The sequence below is a fragment of the Ambystoma mexicanum genome, chromosome 10 (assembly GCF_040938575.1).
Source record: "Ambystoma mexicanum isolate Mex_15411 chromosome 10, UKY_AmexF1_1, whole genome shotgun sequence".
Taxonomy (NCBI): domain Eukaryota; kingdom Metazoa; phylum Chordata; class Amphibia; order Caudata; family Ambystomatidae; genus Ambystoma; species Ambystoma mexicanum.
Window position 1 is genome coordinate 890,676,148 of NC_090932.1, and position 18,505 is coordinate 890,694,652.

At 47.4% G+C, this 18,505-nt stretch overlaps 1 protein-coding gene across 1 annotated transcript in view; it reads left to right on the plus strand.

Annotated features, from left to right (window-relative positions):
* The window catches only part of LOC138491840 (fetuin-B-like), an 89,381-nt gene that overhangs the window by 56,866 nt on the left and 14,010 nt on the right, over positions 1-18,505 (plus strand). The window contains exon 6 of the mRNA XM_069618630.1: positions 13,828-13,911. Coding sequence (XP_069474731.1) covers positions 13,828-13,911 — 84 coding nt within the window. The remainder of the gene's footprint in view (positions 1-13,827; positions 13,912-18,505) is intronic.

Genomic DNA, 18,505 nt, shown 5'->3' on the forward strand with positions numbered 1-18,505 from the left:
GCCTCTTCGACAACATCGAAGCCTCCTTCGAAAACATCAAGCCAGCGTCCATACCATCGACACCTTTGACGCTTTTATAGAGGCATTCTTTAATACTGATGCCTAAGTCAACGCCATTGTCCAAGCCTAGTTCGATGCCACCCCCTTTACCAGAAAAAGTTTTCTATCCTCAACCCAGGCAGGAATTCTTCAGGTCCATGTCATCTACTTCTGAAGAGCAATCCTCTGAAGAGGATGTTACCTCGGCTGGGGTTTGTTTGGAGCCAGGGAGGTTCCTGAAGAGTTAGTAGACCAGAGTACCAAGATGACAGATCTTTGTGATTGTCTTCAAAATGCCAGTGGCCTAGACACTTCCCCTGAAGTGGAATTTGGGAAGCCAGACCCTGGACATCATGCAGATCCTGGTTATAGGAACCTCATGGGAAGGGTAATTGATTTCATCGGTTGGAAAGCAGCTTCCCCAAGTTTTGACCAGGATGATATGACTGACATACTGAATGAGGGACCCCCAAAAGACCCTGTCCTCCCTTTCCATAAGGCACTATAAAAGAGGGTGATGGCAACTTGGAATACTCCTGATTCGGTTTCTGCAGTAAATAAAAAATGTGTGGGAAAGTATAGGTCATCTTCATCAGATCCTGAATACCTATCTAAACATCCCTCACCAGAAGGTTTAGTGGTTCAAGCTGCAACTTCCACTAGGCAATCGGCTTACCCTTCAATACTACCAGACAGGGATGATAAAAAAGTTGATGCTTGGGCCCGGAAAGTCTTTTCTTCAGGCAGCATGGCCCTTAAATCGACTCATGTAACTTGCACTTTGGCAAGATTTACATACACCCTGTGGGACTGTATGAGATCAGCGGCTGAACACATCCCGGAGGGTGAGGAATGGGATGGTTTCCTGGCGAGTCAAAGATGGAAAAGAGGCTATGGAGGAATGCCTCCAGTCAGGGCTGGGCACTGCTGAGAGTGTAAGCAGGTCCATGGCATCTAGCACAGTCCTACGCAGATTTTCATGGCTGAAGAAATCTGGCTTTGCACCTGACGTGCAATCCAGGTTACTCAATATGCCCTTTGACGGCATGAGGCTGTTCGGCAGCAAGGTGGATGAGAGCTTGGAGAAGCTGCAGACCTCGAAAGCGCAGCAAAATCACTCAGCGCCGCAATAAGATAGCCTCAACAACACTCCTACGCAGGGTCATCTTCCTGGAGGAGTCATCCCTTTTGTTTCTACTCCTCTTTTGGAAGAGGGAAGGGACAGGCTAGTCAAAGAGGCCAACGGAGAAAACCCCTTTGTGGTGGAAAGGGGAAAGGTGCTAGATCAGCCCCAGCATCGGCTACTACCTCATCAGCCACTGCTGCTGCCGCTTGTAACGCTCACCTGGTTCCCCCGGAGGCGCGGGTCTTGATCTGGCGAGGATACTGTCTTCAGTGTGAGGCGCAGGGTTCGTTTTGCTCCCGGACTGGGCCCCCTTCCCACCGACAGTTTAAGCTGAAGAGAGAGATGTCTGCAAGGGTAAACCAAGGTATTAGTGTTTGGAAGGTTCGGAAAGTTCCTAGCCCCTCTCGCCCTTTCTTTCCCTGTGGAACTGGTTTGATATTGCGCTTACCTTATATAGGTAAATGCCGGGCTCTCCATCCTGCGTCTTATGCAGGGGCGCTGGATCCAGTTGCTTCACTGGATGCGAGCTCTGCCTCTTGATAGCAGAGGATTTGCTGAGAGCGAAGACGCCGTTAATGCACGAGCGTGTCTTGTAAGTATTAAAGTTCCTTTTGCTTTGCTTTCTTCTCTTTCAAAAGTCTTAAGTCTGTAAAGTCTATTGTCTTTCCCCTTTTCAGAGGCTGTGACGATGAAGATTATCCTTCTAATGGCACGTAAGTAGAAAGACTGCACTAGTGTTGGAGAATGCTCCGTAATGTCTCTTTTGTCTTTGCAGGTGCTGAGGTGCAGCGCGAACAGATTGAAAGCGAGCGTAACACAGGTAAGCAGAACTTGTAGTTGAATATTACTAACCGATGTCCTCTCTCTTTGCAGATGTCGGATGCCGGAAGAGAAAGGCAGAAAAAGGCGCCTTGGATGCTGCCGTTGGATTAGGTAAGTAGATTCACTGCCTTTACTTTAACCTAAACTGTGCCTTTGTTTTGCAGGAGCTGCAAGAGACTGAAGAAGACTGTAGATTGGATTCCAGCAGGTTATTTCGTGTTCACAGGATCTGGAGCTGGAGATTTCCTGGAGCTGACACGGTGAGCGTCCTGCTGCAGATGCAGAATAACGCGAAGCACGTGAAACCAATCGGGTGTGGTTTAAATAGCCTTCTGTACTGCTTAGGCGTCTCCTTCCACGGCCCCACCCAGGTAAGAAAAGAGTTCCAGATTTCAAAAAGAGTTCCTGTGTTCTGCTTCCAGGGAGTGGCTCCTGCTCCACCCAGACAGAAAAAGTAGTTCCAGGCAGAGAAGGATCAGGAGACCAGTTAGCTGGTAAGTAAGCAGCATGGTCTGCTACAGGTAGGTCCACCAAGCACTCTTATCCAATATGAGCCCGGCGCTTCCTGTGCCGGGACCAGTCACCATCATGAGCCTGGCGCCACTGGCGCCAGGACAAGGTCCAGAGCGTCCCTATAGGGACTGGCTGGTTCCTGGGATCAGAGTCATGGGCCTGCTTCCAAGGTCGTGGGGCAAGTCCTGACCCCTTGGAAGCAGGGATCGTGACACCGCTGCAAAGCCACTTTGAGGTCTTCACCCACAAAACCCTGGTGGGAGGCAGGATCACTTAGCATCTGAATGAATGGCGCGGCATTACGTCAGATGACTGGGTGCTAGAGATAGTGACCCATGCTTACTGCCTTCCTTTTCATCAAAGACCTCAAGATTATCCACCGGGAGCCAACTCTGTCAAAATTCCAGACCTGCTCCTTCTGAAGGAGATTTCAACCCTGCTAGAGAAAGGTGCAATAGAACATGTACCTGTAGCGGAAAGGAACAAGAGTTGGTATTCTCCTTATTTTCTCATCCCCAAAAAGGACGGAGTATTGTGACCCATCTTGGACTTAAGAAATTTGAACAAATTCCTCAGGAAGGACAAGTTCAAGATGGTCACCCTTTCTCAGATCCTTCAGGCTCTTCAGATTCAGGACTGGCTGGTTTCATTGGACCTTCAGGATGCTTACTTTCATGTGCCAATCCATCTCGAGCACTGAAGGTACGTAAGGTTCCCAGTGGGCAGTTCTTACTATCAGTTTCGGGTTCTGCCTTTTGGGCTGACCTCTTCCCCGAGGGTTTTCACCAAGCTGATGGCTGTAGTGGCAGCGAGTCTCAGGAGAGGGGGGATTCACGTCTACCCCTACCTGGACGATTGGCTAATCAGGGCAAGTTCACCCAGACGAGCCCAGGAACATCTGGCTGTGACCTGCCACTTCCTGCACAGGCTGGGCTTCTCCCTCAATTACAAGAAGTCACAAATTATACCACGCCAAAGACTCCAATTCATCAGAGCAGTCCTGGATACTGCCTCAGGGAAAGCCTGGCCTCCCAAGGAAAGAGCTCACCACATTCTGCAGATGGTGACAAAATTTCAGAATGCCCAATTTCTGCCGGCCTCCTGCATCCTTCTGGTGCCAGAGGCCAGATTGAGGATGAGATCCCTTCAATGGGCCCTCAGGACTCAATGGTGCCAGTTTTCGGGGGAGATGTCAGATCTTCTGCAAGTCCCGGCCAGAGTGACTCAAGATCTTCTATGGTGGGCTTGCAAACAAAATATCCTCAAGGGAGAATCTTTATGGCAACCATGGCCGGAGATAACGGTAGTGACGGACGCCTCACTCACGGGTGGGGAGCCCACACCAACGATCTGACAATCAGCGTTTGTTGGTCTCCATTGGAGTCCAAACTACACATCAACCTTTTGGAGCTGAGAGCAATCAAACTAGCGCTGAAGGCTTTTCTGCCCTCTGTACGGGGAAAGAATGTCCTGATAATGACAGACAACACAGTGGCCATGTACTACCTCAACAAAAGAGGAGGCGTGGGATCACTTCCACTGTGCAGAGAGGCAATGCAGCTCTGGGTCTGGCCAATTCAAGAAGGAATCTCTCTGTCGGCAATTCACCTAGCCGCAGAGCAGAACACAGTGACAGACGCTCTGAGCAGGCAGAGCACAGTTTCTCACGAACGGGAACTACCTCAGGAAGTCCTTCAGGAGATCTCCACCCTTTGGGGAACCCCTCAAGTAGATCTGTTCGTGACTGGAGCCAACCGGAAGTGCAAACTGTACTGCTCAAGGGAATTTCCCCCAAGAGGAGCTCTAGGGGTTGTGTTCGTGGTGGACTGGGTATTTCCACTTCTATATGCGTTTCCTCCAGTCCCCGTGATTGGCACACTTCTCTTATTTCTCCAAGCTATTTATCCCTGTTCAACACACATCCCCTGTTAACTAAAAATGAAGGGATAGACCTGTTGTTGAACCGTATTCAGGAACCCTCCAGAAGAAAGCAAGTGCCCAACCCATTAGATAACAGCACTTCTGGCTTTGGTACCACCAGGTCTCACCCACCAGCATCCACAACCCATCCTTGATTCCAATGCATGGCAAAGGACCTTCCACAAAAGAGCAGGTCTGCTCAGTCACCCAAGACATTGCAATCCTGATTGGACCAGGTCGTGCATCTTGGGCCTGGCGGGAGACAGTAGGAAAGAGTTTTTGGCCCAATGGTGCTATTCTACATCATACATCTGGAACCTGTAATACAAAAAGAAGGGCTCTGCCATCCAATTTTCTCCTCTCCCAACAGCTCTGGTATCACAAGCACTCCCTGGCCAAAGAATCCCCTGAGGAGGAAAGCCATGCAATAGATGGTTGCACCACTTCAGAAGAGGGCAAGGTCCATCTGGGGGACACCGGAAATGGCATAGACTCCACCATTCTCCTGGCCACCAGGTCCTTACAGATTAGTCATCGACCAAAAGGAGGGTCAAAAAAGTTTGTTATGCACATCACCTTCAAGATGGAAGGGATTGGCTTGCTTTCCTAAATCTGAGCAACACTTGCCTCTAAATCCCCATCAGACCAGACAATCACCAATATTTGAGACTCACCGTAGGGGGCCAACACTTCTAACTTGCCATCCTCCACATCCGCCTAAGATCCACCCCTGGGGTTTTTATTAAAATACTGGCTCCACTGATGGGGAGACTCTATGAACAAGGGGTCACCATTGTCCTATACCTAGACAATCTCCTGATTCTGTACCCTTCTCCGCAAAGTGTCAATGTTGTGGTGTGCAAGACTCTCAAATGCTTAACCTCTCGTAAGTTTCTGATCTACATCACACAAATCTTAGGGACCCTGTTTTATCAGGGCTCCCTTCCCAACCATTCTGAGCCAGTTTCACCTTCACCGGGCCAGAAGCAACTGCGTCATTCAGGAAGTGAGGAGCCTATGTTGCTTTGAGAGTGCTTCAGCCCAGAGATGGTTGAGAATTCAGGGTCTGATGACAAATTCAGTCAACTCCTGGGTACGTCAGGTACATCTTCACGTAAGCCTCATGCGATTCCGCCTACAGCAACACTGGACACCCTTATTGGGGGACTCCAAGCTCCAGGTAGCACTGCAACATCAAATGAGAAACTATAAGAAACAACCCTGATTGGTGGACAAACCAGAGCAGTCTCTTTAAGGGCTTTCCCCTCAACCCTCCTTGTCTGATTTCCACCGACACTAGCACCAGAAGCAATCAGGAGGGCCCTGCTTGCCTTCTCCACCAACATCAGGAAGAGCCCAGTTTGGATCCTAACGGACAACACCAGTGTAGAATCATACGTCAATCGCCATGGTGGCATGGCATCCAGTCAACTGACAAAGATTGCTTCCTCCACAGGGGCCTGAGCAGAGCATACCCTTCTTTTCCTGGAATCCTCACACATCAGGGGAGCTGACAACATCCTGGTGGACTCTCTCAACAGAGTGTTTCCTACCACTCAGGGCCTGACCATCTGTCTGGCTGCCTACCAGAGGACCACAGAGCAGTTTGGAATTCTATTTCTGGACCTGTTTGCGTCAGCAAACAACGCCAAATGTCCTTGCTTCTGCTCGAGGTTTCTGGAGGAGGGAGCATGAGGGAGCGGGGGGAGGCGCAATGTAATGCTCTTCACATCTTAGGTCTTATATCTTTCCTCTATTCCTACCCTCCGAGGGTGCGCAGTTGAATAACGGGCAGCGAATCCAAGATCATCTTAATCACACCTTATTGAACCAAAGGATCATGTTCCCTCTGCTCCTGCAGCTATCCCCGTCTTCTCATCTTCCCCTTTTCTTCTCCTCAGATCCATGACCTTCATTCACCAGGTCTTCTACGACCTGCTCAAACGGATGGAATTGTACGGTCTGGCTATTGAGGGGGAAGAGCCTCTCTGACGAGGTCTCTCTGGGGCTCTCTCTGTAACAATGCAAGGTTCTAAGTGCCCATTTACAGTTTATGCTTATGCATGCCATCGGCTGTCTTTTGTGACGTGGCATCGGCATAATGACTTCCTTCCTTTGAGATGCAGGTCTCCCGCTATTGCCCAATTCCTTCAGGAGGGTTTCTACATGGGTCTGGCTGACTCCGCCCTTTGAGTTCAATGAGCAGCCCTTAGAACTTTCCTCTTGCCCTGGTAGACAACACCATTGTTGGTTTTCTTAAGAGCTTTACCATTTCTTTCCCAAGGCTAAAGAATCGGATTCAGCCTTAGGACCTTACTCAAGTTCTTAGGGCACTCTAGAGTTCCGCTTTTGAGCCCTTGCCATTGGGTGCCTTTGGTACCTAACCTAAAATGCATATTCCTGGTAGCCATCACATTGGCTAGACAGTTTGGTCACCTAGGAGCCTTGCTATTTACTTCCTCCGACCTAGTTACCACAACTAAGGCAATCATGCTTCATTGTAACCCTTCCTTTCACCCTAAGGTGGTGTCCACAATACATGGACACCCATACCGAGACTGCATCAATTGCAGTAGTCATGAAGCAACAGCAACATGTCCAACAGCGTTTCTCGTCATGCCTGACCCTCTCTCTCTGCCTGAAGTTGCATATTGGGGAAAGGAGCATTCCAATTGGCTGCTTGATGCAGCAAATCGGCGGTGCAGTTGGAGCCAGGAGGCGACTCCGGGCCTGTACCGGGATGCCGGTCCGATCCATACAACCATGGTCCTATTTCTGCTACCCTGCCACAGGTACTCTAAAACGTTACTTCTCTTTCTCCACTCTGTCTCACACAAGCAGCCAGCCATCCGTAACCTGGTTACTCACACCCTGCCCCTGAAACTTTATCACTGACCACTATTGCCTCACTGTGTGTAATCTATACAATGCTCATTCTGCTATATCTCCATTGTATGTCAGGGCTCTTGCCTCAGAAAGGCCCTGTTTCATGATGTAGTAGTGTAAGCCCCCCTCCCATCCTATGTCCGCCCACATCATAGCCTGCCTGTTGCATGACATCCCCACCCCTTGGTCGCCTCTAGGTAGTACGAATGTCTCCCCCAATCCTTTGATCGCCGGTACGTAGCACGTGTGTCTCCTCCCCACCCCCTTGGTCGTGTGTATGTAATGTGTGTGTCTCCCCCCACCCCCTTGGTTGTGTGTATGCAATGTGTGTGTCTCCCTCATCCCTCGGTCGTGTGTCTGTAATGAGTGTCTTCCCCCCCCACCTCCTTGGGGTCGTGTGTATGTAATGCGTGTTTCTCCCCTTACCCCCTTGGTCACGTGTATGTGATGCATGTGCCTCCCCCCACCCTCCTTGATCGCCTGTAGGTAGTGCGTGCATCTCCCCCCCCACCCCCTTGGTCATGTGCATGTAATGTGTGTGTCTCCTCCTACCCCCTCGGTCGCATGTATGTAATATTTGTGTCTCCCCCCCACCCCCTTGGTTGTATGTATGTAATGCGTGTGTCTCCCCCACCCCCTCGGTCACGTGCCTGCAATGAGTGTGTCTCCCCCCACCCCCTTGGTCGTGTGTATGTAATGCGTGTGTCTCCCCCTACCCCCTCGTTTGCGTGTATGGAGTGTGTGTGTCTCCCCCCCACCCCCTTGGTAGTCTGTATGGAGTGTGTGTGTCTCCCCCCACCCTCTTGGTCGCCTGTAGGCAGTGTGTGTGTGTGTCTCCCCCCACCCCTTGGTAGCCTGTATGTAGTGCGTGTGTCTCACACCTCCCCCCTGATCGCCTGCTTGTTGTATGATGTCTCCCACCCCCTTGGTAGCCAGTTGGCTGCATTAATGGTTTTGCCACCACACATTTGCTACTGGTTCTGACCTTCTATGCATAGTATGTGCCTCTGCCTTCCACATAGGGATCGGCTGCCTACCTGTGCCAACTATTCTGACACATGCATTACTTGCTGCCGCCACCCTCAAGATAGGGCCGGCCACAATGTCTATGCCACCGAATCTTACATTTTGCACTGGAAATTCCGCCGCCCCCAACATAGGGTCTGGCTTTTGTCTCTGCCACCCATACTGACTCTTGCATTATCTGATGCCACCTTTCAAGATAAGGCTGGCCATGTTTTATGCCACCGATTTTGACTTTACACTTGACTGGAGCCGCCGCCCTCAACATGGGTAGACTGTTGTCTGTGCCACCTATACTGACTCTTGCATTAACTGATGCCACCTTTCAAGATAAGGCTGGCCTTCTTATTTTATGGCACCAGATTTGACTCTATGCATTGTTTGTGCCGTTGCCCTGCAAGAAGGGGTCAGGCTACATGTATACCTATCTCATAAGCACTTATGTAACTAAAGTAAGCCTTCTTAACAGCGCCATGATGCCTAAGGGCAGTTGAAAGCTTTACAAATGCAAATAAATAAATAAATATGTCCCAGGACATTGTTCTTCCGGCCCTTCCAGAAGCCCTCACTCAAGAAGAGAGTGAGCTTCTGGCCTCCTTATATGTCCCATTTTTCCTATTGATGTATCTTGATCGCATGTCTACTTTCTGAAACTCCAACTGCCAATTTGTCAATTTTGGATGGGCAAGAAATGGTTACAAGGCTTTCTCAGTCTTCATCTGTCGATTGCTGAAAGACACAATTTAATTGTCTTCTTGTCTGGAGGACTTCCCCCACTCACACCAGAGCGCATTCTAGGCATATCCACCAGAGGTATGACACCTCTTGAGTAGGAACAAAAGGGGCGTCCGGCTGGGCATTTGCAGAGCTGCCGGTTAGGCCACTCTGGGGTTCATGCATCATTGCTGCAGCCACCTAGCAGGCTGAGGGGATGTGGAGTTTTCCTGTGCAGTTTTACGCTCAACCAGCCTGTTTTATCATCTTCTCTGTTGTATTGAATAAAGACTCAGCAGAATCAGGCCTGTCCTCCTTTTTGGGGAGTATGGCATGACCTCACCAGTATTTGGTGCACTTATCGTGTCAGGGCTGGGAAGAGCAAGAGATGTTGTGATTGTAACCATATCGAGGGGGGTCCTTATTTTTTACATTTTGGAGGAAAATCTTTCGTAGAATGTCTGGGTGCAGGCGGACTGATTTCACATGTCTGGACAGTGACGAGGAAGAGAGTGACTAGGTGTAATGAAGATTACATATAAGTCATCCAAGAATTAGTGTTGAGTTCAAGAGGCACTTAACATTGTGTTAACATCAAGGTCCCGCCCAAAACACACATTTGTAGACTGATTTGACATGGACCTTCCCACTTGAAAGATGTTACTCTTATAATTCGTCCAGGATTCCTCAGTACTCTTGTTCGAATACTAATTGAACATTTCCCTCCCTATTGACTTCCCTGGACACATTATCACTCTGCACCATTGCATACTTTTGTAGCACCATTTAGGTAATGAAGTGAATGGGTTTTTACGCACGCAACCAACAAAAAAGGAAAAGCAGTGAAAACAAAACCTGGCAACAATACTTTTGTTTTCACTGCATTTCTTAATAATTAATTAATTAATAACAAATGAATATATAACGAAAACAAAAATAACGACATTGTTTTTGAGGGTCCCCCCCCGAAGTCCCTGTTTCCCCAAACTAAAAACCCACCACAACCGCTTCACCACAACATTTAACCCTTTACCCCACCCCACATACATTTTCGTAATTTATTTTTTGTTATAAATTCCATTTGTTATTTATTTTTCGTTATACAGACTGTATACCCTCCTTCACACATGATGCCTCTTCCACTAAACTTACCTTCTCCAGCTTCCAATCCTACTAAATGACTCATTCCCCTCTCACTTCCCACTGCTTACTTTCACCCCTATGTCTCAGCATCTTCAGCCATGGGTCACCCCATTCATAAACTCTCTCTGCACAGACGTGTGCTGACTGCTGGGCAAATTAAGGCATACCCACTCGCATAAGGACCTGCAACTCTACCTCCCTGCCCTTATTTCTCTCAAGTCCACTCTTAATAGAGTGAAAAAGGGAATTCTATCTAACCCTCATTGATTCTCACTCCAATCATCCTCGCGGGCTACAGGGCACCCTAAACTTACTCCTCCTAAGTCTATACCTATCAACTCTACTCTCACAGCTAATGATCGAACTGAATACTTTGCTGCAATTATTTCCAAAATTAGACACTCTCTTCTGACCTTCCTCACACTCCCTCCTACTCTTCCATCATCCTCTGTCTCCCACTTTTGTCACACCAATACTGACAAAGTGCTATCACTACTGATCAAGGCAAACCCCTCTTGTACCCCATCAGACCCTCTTGCTCCTCACCTAGTCAAATCTATTGCCCCTTTAGTGGCCTCTCTCGTCACAGAACTCTTCAACCTGTCCTTCGAATCTGCTTGCTTTCCCTCTGTTTCAAAATCAAGGGGCTGACCAGAACCTACCGGCTAACTTTCACCCTGTGTCTCTTCTTTCACACTACTATAAAGTGCTCAAAAGGGTTGTGTTCAACCATCTTACACATTTCTAAGACATCCACAACCTTTGAGTCCCCTACAAGCAGGTTTCCGTTCCTGTCACTCCATGGAAACTGCTCTCATGAATGTCTTCAACTTCATTGCCTCTGCAAAGCACTCCAACCTATCCTCTATCCTAATTCTCCTTGACCTGTCTGCTGCCTTTGACAGTGTTGATCACTTTGATATCCTTAATGCTCAATTTCTTCTTGGGATTCACGATCAAGCCCTTGCCTGGATTGAATCCTACCTTGCACCTCACCAATTCACTGTCTCCTGGAGCAACAACACCTCTCAACTCACTCGTATAACTGTTGGTGTTTGGCATGGCTATGTCTTGGTTCTGCTCCTCTTTAGACTCTACACCTCTGCTCTTGGGGCACTAATCTCCTCCTTTGGGTTCTCGTAGCAACTCTTCACTGATGGCACCCAAATCTTCTTCTCTCTTCCTGAAATCTCCAAAAAAAGCAGTTTTATTGCCATTTAATATGGCCTTGCACTCTCTGATGTTAAACTCTACCAAAACAGATGTGCTCTACTTCCCTGCCAAAAGCTCTCTCTTATCTCTTCCTCTGCCAATCCAGTTCTCACCTGCCACTCTCCCCTACTCTTCTTCAGCTAGAAGCCTCAGCATCACCTATTGACTTTCTCACACCTTCTCTACTTTCATCTCCAAAACTGGAACAGCTGTTCGCCTCAACCTCCTAAATATTAGGAAAATCGGGCACCTCCTTTCTTTCAACACTGCCAAGCATCTCTTAACCACGCTTGTCTTCTCTACACTGGACTACTGTACCAGCATCCTCTTTGGTCTCCCCAACTATGCTTTCTGCCCTCTCAACAAGATCGTTAACTTCACTACCAGGACTCTATTTGAACTCCCCCACTTTACATCTACTTCCTCGTACCATCACCAGGCTGGATGGCTGACTATGCAAAACTGAGCCAGATTTAAATGTCTTCTCCTGGTTCACAAATGTATCCACGGTAAGGCACCACTGTATCTATCTTCCTCTATCTGTCTCTACAAGCCTTCTCGTAATCTCTGCCCTGCCTCCTCGACTACCCATGTGGCTCCTCGTCCTCCTTGTGCTCCCTCCTGCTTCCACTCTTTCTCTCTTCTTGCTCCAGTTGAATGGAATACTCTCCTCCGGACATACGAGAACCAGCCCACACGGATTTGTTCAAAACCAAACTAAAAGCCTACCTCCTTACCTCTGAGTTACCCTCTTTACTTACCTCTAATCTGCATGCTAGCTTACATTTTCCCCTCGCCTCTAACCTGTCTCTGTCCCTCATTTCCTCTGCCTTCTCTCTGGCACTTCACCAACCATGGCACAGCTGGCCGTACCACCTACCTGCACTTAACAATGTCCAATGTTGGTTGTCCTTAATCTATGTATGTCCACTTATGTATTGTCCCCAGTGACTGTTTCACATCCTGGTCAGAATGTCCCTCAAACTCGCCCCATTGTAAGAAGCTCACTGCTTCCCATCAAATCGGATTTCTTATATATTGTAGGTTCTTTTGTGATCAAAAAGCATTGTTCCTCCTGTATATAAATAAATAAAATACATAAATTAATAAGTACATTGGCCCTCATTACGACCCAGGCGGAAAACCATGGTGCTTATAGCACCATGGTCCATGCCGGTAATTTACCGACTCCGCCATGGAGAAAGGGGGAATTACCACCCCATTACAAGGTTGGCGGGGCGGTAATTGCCCCTTCCTCCATGGCCCTTCCCCATTCCCATTTTTGCCCCATAGGGCTCAATGGGAATGGGGAAGGCGCTAAGTACTGTACCGCAAATTGCTAATTACTTAGCTCCAAGGTCCCTTTGCGGGTCCCTACTTTAACAGCTGGTGTAGACCAGCCGTTAAGGTCGGGTCCCGCAAAGGGACCTCGTAATCGGGCACTAATGGGTTAACGGCGCCGCAGCCTTTTACGGCGCCGTTAACCCATTAGCGCCAGGGTCGTAATGAGGCCCCTTCTGTTGAACTGCTTTTGTTTTGAGTACTTTCATCGTCTGAATTTTCTCGCATTTCCTTACTGAAAATTACCTTTTTCTCTGTCTGGAAAAAATGCCTACCCTAAAATAAGTATGTTGGAAGAAGCAGCAGTTATGATGGGAGGCAGTGGGTTAGAATAGGATGAGAGTAAGTCCAGACAGTTGGAAATAACTTGCGCAATACAACCAATGCAGAAATGTAAGAACTGGAGGCTCCAGTAGATGCTTGCTGCATTATGGAGCAACTGATTGGTACCAGGTTCCCTATAATACAGGGATCTCTCACCTTTGGCTCTACTTGTGTTTTAAACTACAACTTCCATCAGCCCAGGGAAGCATAGACAACGGTGAGGTATCATGGGATTTGTAGTCCAAAATATTTGGAGAGCCACAGCTTGCAGACTCCTGCTCTAATGTGTACCTCCAACAGATCTAGCAGAGAGGTAAACCTTTCTCCATCCAGACTTAAAGCCTATAAGGAAAGGTAAAAGGGCAGACCCTTTAAATCAAGATAATTATTTAGTACCTATTGTTCCTTAACATACATTTTGTTTAGCAAAGGTCTGGATATGCACAGGCAACTCTAAGAAACTAGCCAGATGTCTCAGCTGGCTCTGAAGAGTTCCATTCGGAAACAAAGACAAAATGAAAGGCTGTTTGCATAACTGCTATGCACTATATATCCGCTGAGTACCATTTCATGTAGTGGCACCACATGAAGATTTAGGCAAAACCTGGAGTCATTAGCATGCATAGACAGCTCTCACTGTATTCAGTGGCTGGCATCCCACAAGCGTTTAAAAAAATGAAATAAAATGTATTTTGTCAATGTATGCAATTGGATCTGTAGGCTGCATTTCTAAGTATAATAACGTATTTGTGGTATCTTCGCAGCACGTTGGATTTTGCGTGGGCAGCAAGTACTCAACGCCCGATGACTCTGGAGAATCTGTTTCTTGTGACATATATGATCCTAAGGTAAGCTGCGTTGATGTAGAGAATCATGTCATCAGTGTTTCATATCTAGCGCTGAGAATACACGCCTGGTGTTAAAGCCACTAGAGATGGGCCACCCTGGGCTGCTGCATGGAACTCAAGGACATACCAACATTCTACTGTGCACCCTAGACAGAGAGGGAGTTCCTCAGACATGCTTGGACAGCTCCATACACAATTTACACATGTAACACACCTCTTTCCCTTTATAGCATCACAGAACTAACTTACTTACACTCACACTCACTTGCACTTCTCATTACACACACCGCTCTTGGTATCTTCCCCATTTTCCAATGTCACATAATTTCCCAGATCCTCTTCCTCCACCATCTCTCTCGAATACTTAGACACCTTTCTCCCCACTTTTATTCTCAACATGGTCCCCAGGGAAAGCACCTGTCACTGACACAATTTAAATTTCCATATCTCGTCTTTGATTGCAGGCCTCTCCTCCTCATCCTATCCCTCATCTCATCTTCATCAACTTCAACCACACCTGCTCTCTTCAGCCATCCTGGACACAAACGTATGTTAGGCTTCCATTGTCTCAAACTTTCAAACGGAGATATTCGTATTGTGTCATGCAGAGCCATCCTATATTGGAAACCCCTCTCATTCACCGCCCTTGTTCACCTCCCGTGGCAGTAACCATCCTAACTGCATCCATTAAAGTCTGATTAAATCGTTCAACCACTACATTACCCTTGAGATAATGCAATAAGGTCATCATAGGTCATATCAAATTCTCTTTCAAAACTCTTCAAATTCTCTAGATACAAATTGTGGGACATTATCCGAAATCAAGTTCTTTGGAAATCCTTACCTCCAAAATACAGTCTCCAGGAAATGCACAATCTTCCTTGTACTGATATCTCTCATTACACGATTATCTAGCCATTTTGACAACACATCACACTCAACAACTATACCACTCTTTTGCACTCTTCTCACATTTCACGGCCCTGATATATCTATTTCTATTTCAACTACATCCCATACTGTGTCTGGCACCGCAACCTCTCTCATAGGAGGTTTCTTAATCTGCAAAATGTTTTTGCTAACTCTACAACTTTCACACTCACCCAGTTTTTTCTCGATATCTGCATCCAGTCCCCCAGTAATCTTCCGTAATCAAAACCTTTGTTTTACAAACACCAAAATGCCCTTCATGCTTAATCTCCAAGACCACCTCTCTCATACCCTCCAGCACTTCTACTCGATGGCCACTGACCAAGTTCCCTTCCATTCCTTCACTCTTCAATACCCTCTCAGTTCTTCGCTTATCTCTTCTGTGAGCCATACATTACATACAAATTCCACCACTCTTTTTTTTTATAGTTCTCATCTGCCTCGCAACTGTTCAACCACGCCTTCTCATTAATCAATTTGGAATTAACGAAAACCTTGCCCTCACTAGCTTCACAGTCCTTTTTGTTTGTGTCATCATCTTCTTTGATCACCTTTTATGTACTCCATTTCGAAATTCAGTCCTTGCATTGCAGTTATACACTGAACTATCCTCCTACATATCCCATTAACACCCTTTTTGCAAAATATCAACACCAACGGCTTGTGATCTGTCACTTTTGTAAAGGGCCTAGCCCATACGTAGTGTTTCAACTTTTCAACTGCCTATACACACACTAAGGCTACCTCCTTTCTGCATCCTTTAGTGTGCAATATTCAAAAGCCACCATTCACATTTCTGAATCATTGGTTTGCATCAACACACACCCAACCCCCTTTTCGCCAGCATCCGTTTACAAGTACAAATGCAGTTTAGTCAAACTCCTCATATTCTCTGTCTTGTGCGCTAAATTCTTCATGAAATTCCCATAATACTCAATAAATCTCAGAAAGGACGCAACCTCTCACTTATTTCCTGTAGCCTTAATTTTTACTACTGCCTCAATGGCATGATGCTTTGTTCTCACGCCTTATATTGACAACTCATGCTACAAGTATTCCAGTTTCCTTCCAAAATGTACACTTTTCCAAGGAAATGGTAAAACCTGCCTCACACAATATTCTCAGCACTTCCTTCAAGCGACCCCATCATGCTCACTTTGGTCCTTTCACCACACCAATATATCATGTTTCATTCTGCCTATCAATTCGTCCATCACTCTCTGGAACACGCTTGATGCCGCAATTAACCCAAATGGCATACTTCTGCATCTGTATAGACCAAATTGTGTGACAAATCTGGTTAAATCACTCGAACCGTCATGCAATCTAACCTGGTGATATGCCGATTTAAGATCAACGAAGGAAAACATCTTTGCCCCGGACACCTCAGTGATTCATTCATTAATCTTGGGCAATGTAAACCTGTTCGGAATCACACAGCGTCACCACGTCGCTAATTATGTGTACCACCACTATGGGGCTTATCCATTAACTTGCTTCCGTCTCTTCTATAATACCCTCCTCTTCCAATCGTTTCAATTCACTTTCAACTGACCGTAAAGCTAAGGAAATGGTACGTGCCGCACAAACATCTTGAGGCAACCGTCTTATTCTTAAATACATCTGGATACCACATTTGAACTTCCCATTCATTACCTCTATTGCCCACACTCTCAATCATCAGTGTCAAGACCTGGTCAGGTTCATCTGGGTCCAATTCTATCCCCAGATTGGTCTAGGCATCCCAGGACAGCAAATCACCACCCTACTTGGTGACTTGCACCAGACCTATTGCTTCTAGGTATCTTAATTGAAGTTGAGCCATATATTCTCCCAGTATTCTTTGGGTGACTCCCCATAGGCATGTGCCGACACTGTGGCCTCCTGCAAAATACAACAAATCATCTTTTGTTCCATACATCTACACTCATAAGTGTGTAGTCTGCTCCACTGTCTTTCAACATATTGATCCCAACTCCATTCACACTTATATAGAATCATGGCTTTGATCGCCTTAGACAGGCATTGGCCGCGTTCACCACACAATTATCCTACTCTTCTTCACACCTGGCCAGTCTTATGCGATTCAATAAAGACGTGACTTCTTGCACTGACTTATTATATCTAGACCACTGCCTACAACACCTGGCAATGTGCCCTTTCCGGCCACCTTCTCTGCACGCAAAGTGTATGGCAAAGCAATCTTTATGCCTGGCCAAGTGATCCAAACTTCCACATCGGTAGCACTTTTTAGCCCCATTGTATCTTGAATCTTGCCTGAGCTTTGGCTCCACCTTTCTTTTAGGTGCTTGCTTATTAAACTCCCTTCCAACTTTCTCATTGGCTGCTTCTGACTTCTCAACCATGTTGAGATTGTCAGTTGGCGCTTTGCCTACCACCCCGCCCAGTGCTTCAATGCATGATTTGGTATGTTGTACTATTTGTGCTACTTGTATTGCTCTCCAATGTTATGTCTCCCTCTCTCCACAACGCTTATCTAATCTTTTGGTTGCAGCATTTGATCATTAGCTGGTCTCTCGGGTGCTCTTCCCTGCAATGTTCAAAGCCACACTTTATTGTCAATCCTCGCAGAGCAGTAACACAATCCTCCCAGCTTAACCTCCATGCTGAATCTGTTGGTAGTCTTCATGACCATCAATCTGGCTTCAGAGCTGCCAGAAGCACGGAAACTGCTCTCCTGAACATCCGTGAAGACCTGCTCTTGAACCTCGACTCCAACACTCCGTGTGTTCTCATTCTGCTCGATCTCTCCTCTGCCTTTGACACTGTCAACCATGCCATCCTGCTCAACCGTCTCCGGGAAAACCTGGGTATCACTGGTCAGGCTCTGGCGTGGCTGACCTCTTTCCTTTCAAATCGACCCTCCCAGGTCCAACTGGGGTCCTTCCTCTCCGACATCTTTTTCTCCACCTGTGGTGTCCCCCAGGGATCTAATCTCTCTCCCTGGCTGTTCAACCAGTATCTGGCACTCCTTGCCCACCGCATCGCCGCTCTCTGCCCTAATTTCCAGTGCTATGCGGACGATACCCAGCTCATTTTCAGGCTACCCTCTCCTTCCCTCATCTCTGACTGTCTGTCTGCTATCCAAGAATGGTGTGCCGCCAATGACCTCTGCCTTAATGCCAGTAAGACTGAGATTCTACTCATCGGTACTCCCACTCCCTCCTTCCCTGCAGCTCTCTGGCCTGCCTCCCTTGGCCTCCTCCCTGCTCCTACCTGCAAGGCAAAAAACCTTGGGGTCATCTTCGACTCCACACTCTCCTTCTCTCCTCATATTTCTGACGTCGCCAAGAGGTCACACTACCAGCTGCACCTCCTCAGAGGTATTCTTCCCTTCCTCTCCTTCCCCCAGAAGCTCACTGTCTCCCGAGCCCTGGTTCTCTCGAAGCTGGATTACTGTAACAGCCTCTATCTTAATCTGCCTGCCTCCACTCTCCGCCCTCTGCAACTCATCCAGAACAGAACTGCGAGACTTGTCCTTGGCCTCAAGCCCAGGGATCGTATCTCTCCAGGACTGAAATCTCTACACTGGCTCCCAGTGGCTGCGAGGATAAAGTTCAAAACCCTCTGCATTGTCCACAAGGCCTTCTGGGGCCTGGGTCCTAAATACCTTCAACTCTCTCTTCCCAAATATCTTCCTTCC